Source organism: Capsicum annuum, chromosome 4, assembly GCF_002878395.1.
Source record: "Capsicum annuum cultivar UCD-10X-F1 chromosome 4, UCD10Xv1.1, whole genome shotgun sequence".
NCBI classification, from domain to species: domain Eukaryota; kingdom Viridiplantae; phylum Streptophyta; class Magnoliopsida; order Solanales; family Solanaceae; genus Capsicum; species Capsicum annuum.
The window spans coordinates 197,647,142-197,650,703 of NC_061114.1; the positions used below are offsets into that span (position 1 = coordinate 197,647,142).

Sequence of the window (3,562 nt, forward strand, 5' to 3'; positions counted from 1 at the left end):
AAAAAATGGACGGAAATGTTGACAGAGTGGGGGGGGGAGGGGGTAGGGGGAGATGTTGATGGGGTGGGGATGTTGTACGGGGGGTGGGAGTGCTGAATGGGGGTAGGGGGTAGAGGGGAGCTGCTGGACGAGGGGGGAGGGGGAGGGCAGTTGATGGATGGGTGTGGGGAAGGGGGGTGGGGTGGGGTGTTAAACTAAATAAAAAGAAAATTTTTATTAAAAAAATAAAAAAATATAAAATTAAACGTATTTAACATGTGGCAGCACCTGATTGGTGCGTGTGTTTACTCTCTTTGTTGTGACTGAGATTCAGCAAAAAATGGTATGTTTGCAACAAAATAAAGAAGAATCGTGGGGTAATAGGTTGAAGTAAAAATTTAAGTGTCTATTTGCAAAACTCGGTCAACATCAAGGGAGTAATTATGTATTTACTCCAAAATCAATAAGCTAATTTAAGAAAAATAAAATAAAATCAAAATAATTACTACTCTAACTTACTAGTATATGAAAACTAAGCAGAGAATAGAATGATTTATAGGATAGGACCCATAGAAAAAAAAAAAAGGAAAAGGATGCCCTACAGGCAAGTAATTCAGCTTTACAAAGGGACCCAAATACGAGATAAGTCTTTGTGGAGTAATGCTTTTTGGTTCCCACATGATGTTTGTTTGGCAGTGGTATTGAATTGAAGTTTCAATTCATCCTAATCTTTTGCATGCTTTTTATTATAATTTTTTTTTTCAGATTAAAATAATTCAACAGAAACAAGTATGATTCCCAAAGCAGAGTTTTAAAAGAATAAAATGTACACAAATTTTACTACTATCTCAAAAAAGTAGAGATGCTATTTTTAAAATATTCTCGGCTCATGTAACAATTATAAGAGCAAAAATTTAAATTTGAGATATGTTATTAACGAGGATGAATTTATCAATCCATCATAATCCACCAATTGGGTCATGCTCGTGTGTTTATAGCTTGTTCAATCTGTGTTCGATCTATTTTTGAGGTGTCAAATATTTTATATTTTAAAAATTTCTTATTATAGAGAATGAATGTGTTTGACCATATTTTTTTATGACGAAAGGAGTGTAGTTGAATAATAAGAAGAGATAATATTATTTTATTTAAGCTTTTAAGCAAAAAAAAAAAAGAAGGTTAAATACTCCCTTCAACCACTTAATTTACTTGTTGAAAGTTCGGATTTTTGAGAGTTAAAGTGTATGCATGTAAATTTGAAGCATCTAAACCTGTAACTTTTTATCATATTACAGAAGAATTGCAACTTATAATATTTTTTAATATAATTTTGAATCATCTAAATTTCAAACTTAAAATATTAAATTAATCAAATTTAATTATTTAGTATCGAAGATTAGTCAATTGATTCTCCTAATATAAAACGTGACAAATAAAAGTGAATGGAAAGAGCATTTTTTTTTCCTAAAGATAAATGCTTTAATTTTGAGTTTTTAGAATAAAATTACATTTAAAATCTTTATCTTTACTAAATTAATTAGGAGCAATTTTTATCGTAATATAACAATTTAAAATACGTTTTGGATAATATCAGTTAGACATAAATGACTAATCTCCCAAACATTTTAATAAATATTTTTTAAAAAATAAGTTGTTTTCAACCTCTTGAACAAACATGCTTTTAGTCTAATTCAGGAAATAGTTCCCCTCCACATTCCTGAAAAAGATATTTTCAGCAAGAAAAACCAAACACATAAAAGTTGAAAAAGTCTATTTTAGAGATTTCGTTTTTCCTCCTTACCACATAACAACATATCTAGCATAATCCTACTAGAAAACCGCATACATAACAAGAAGAAATAAGAAAAAGGAAAAAACCTTACCTTGAAAATTATCAAGGGAATTATGGCAGCAAATTTCCTCCAATTCCAAGGAAACATCTCTAGCACTAGCTTTCTCCACCACATACTTCAGCATTTATTCAGCCAAAGGTCCAAAAATCAAACCTTTAACAAGCCTATTATCACTTATTTTCCACTTCTAGTCTAACAATTATTTGAATTAAAGTTCCATCAATGAAACCAATTACCAATTCTTGAATTTCAAGAAGTCATAGCATTTGTGCTTTCCATAGTCTATAATTAGAAGAATTTGGCAGTTTTATGGTAACAAGGATATGATGAATGTTCTGCCATTTTTGATGAGTTTGAGTTAGAGAGTGAAATGATGGAGGAAAATTGGTCAATAATTTAGCTAGCTCATATATTCAAGGACAATTGACATGAACTATTAATTTTCCTCGAACCGTACAAGATTTGATGGAAAACAAACTGTATTGAATAGTACGTTAGATTGGTTTTTGGCCACATGCACATGCAGCTTTTGTCAAGTGGCACTAAAATGTACTACGATGTTATATAATTTTGCTACACATCTAATAAAAATATCGGCTAAATTTAGCCTTGTGAATTTATTGATTTTTTCGTATTGATACCTCAATTAATTCATATTTCTATTGAACCTCAATTAAACATAAATAATGCAGACATGACATGACATGTGCAATACACTCTCCACTAGGAGAGTGAGAAACCATAATTTACTCTTATTTCTTTTATTTATTTCCTCTTATCAGTTGCGGTCTTGATTTTTCGAGTGAAAATTTTGCCATATTTTCATCGAAAAACGTCATCCCAACACAATCCAACCACCCTCCCTCATTTCTGTTTTATCGGAAAAACCACCGGCAAACAGACCAACAACAAAAACGATCAACACCACCACCAAAACACCAACAACGACCTCCACCTAGTTTTTCCGCGAGCTGCTAGGGAAACCCATCCAACGCATTCACTGATCAATTTTGAACCACCATTCACTTCACCGAAAAACAACCATTTTCCTCTATTTTGTGGGAAAACTTTATAGATTTATCCTATTCTAGATCTACTAATTATTGAAAACAAAAATCGCCTTTTGGGATGGTATTTTTCAGCGAAACTTTTGTCAGAAAAATCAAAACCACGTGGGTATCTTCTTTGTTATTGTTTCTTGTTGCTGTATATCAGTGTGTGTGTTGGATTGTCACTCTGTCTTCTTCTAATGGTTGTGTATCAGTGTGTGTCTCTTCTTTCCACCGAAAATACATCGGAGAAGGTGATGTGTCATTTTTTCATTTGTTATGTTGCCACGTCAAAGCGTTTGAACATCACGCATCAAGCGTGGTTAGCTTTGTGTTATAAATGTGCTGAATAGGTACGATTTGATTTAAGTTCAAGTGTTCAATAAGAACATGTCCTAACTTCAAGTGTTCGATAGGAACATGACCTAATCGAGGTGTCAACACAAAAAAAATCAACAAGTTCAGAGGCTGCTTATGTATTCAGCCAAAAATATCTGTAGAGGTAACTTTTTATCAATCATTAGGTGATATACTTTAGGTACAACATCTATATTCTCAATAACTTAGATATGAAACTCAAACAAGTTGAGATAGTTTAGGTGTGACTGTTGACTCTTTTAGAAAGTTAAAATGTTTTACGACCAATCTTTTACGTGAAAAATACATCAAAACCCCTCTGAA

The 3,562-nt window shown here is 32.3% G+C and overlaps 1 protein-coding gene across 4 annotated transcripts in view; it reads right to left on the reverse strand.

Moving 5' to 3' along the window:
• Nucleotides 1–2,322, reverse strand: part of LOC107853497 — a 10,178-nt gene extending 7,856 nt beyond the window's left edge. The window contains exon 1 of one of the 4 annotated variants that reach the window (XM_047410909.1): nt 1,863–2,322. In XM_047410909.1, coding sequence (XP_047266865.1) covers nt 1,863–1,956 — 94 coding nt within the window. In that variant the 5' untranslated portion in view covers nt 1,957–2,322. The remainder of the gene's footprint in view (nt 1–1,862) is intronic. The other 3 variants (XM_047410910.1, XM_016698486.2, XM_047410911.1) reach the window with 3 other exon arrangements.
• Nucleotides 2,323–3,562: the final 1,240 nt, after the last annotated feature.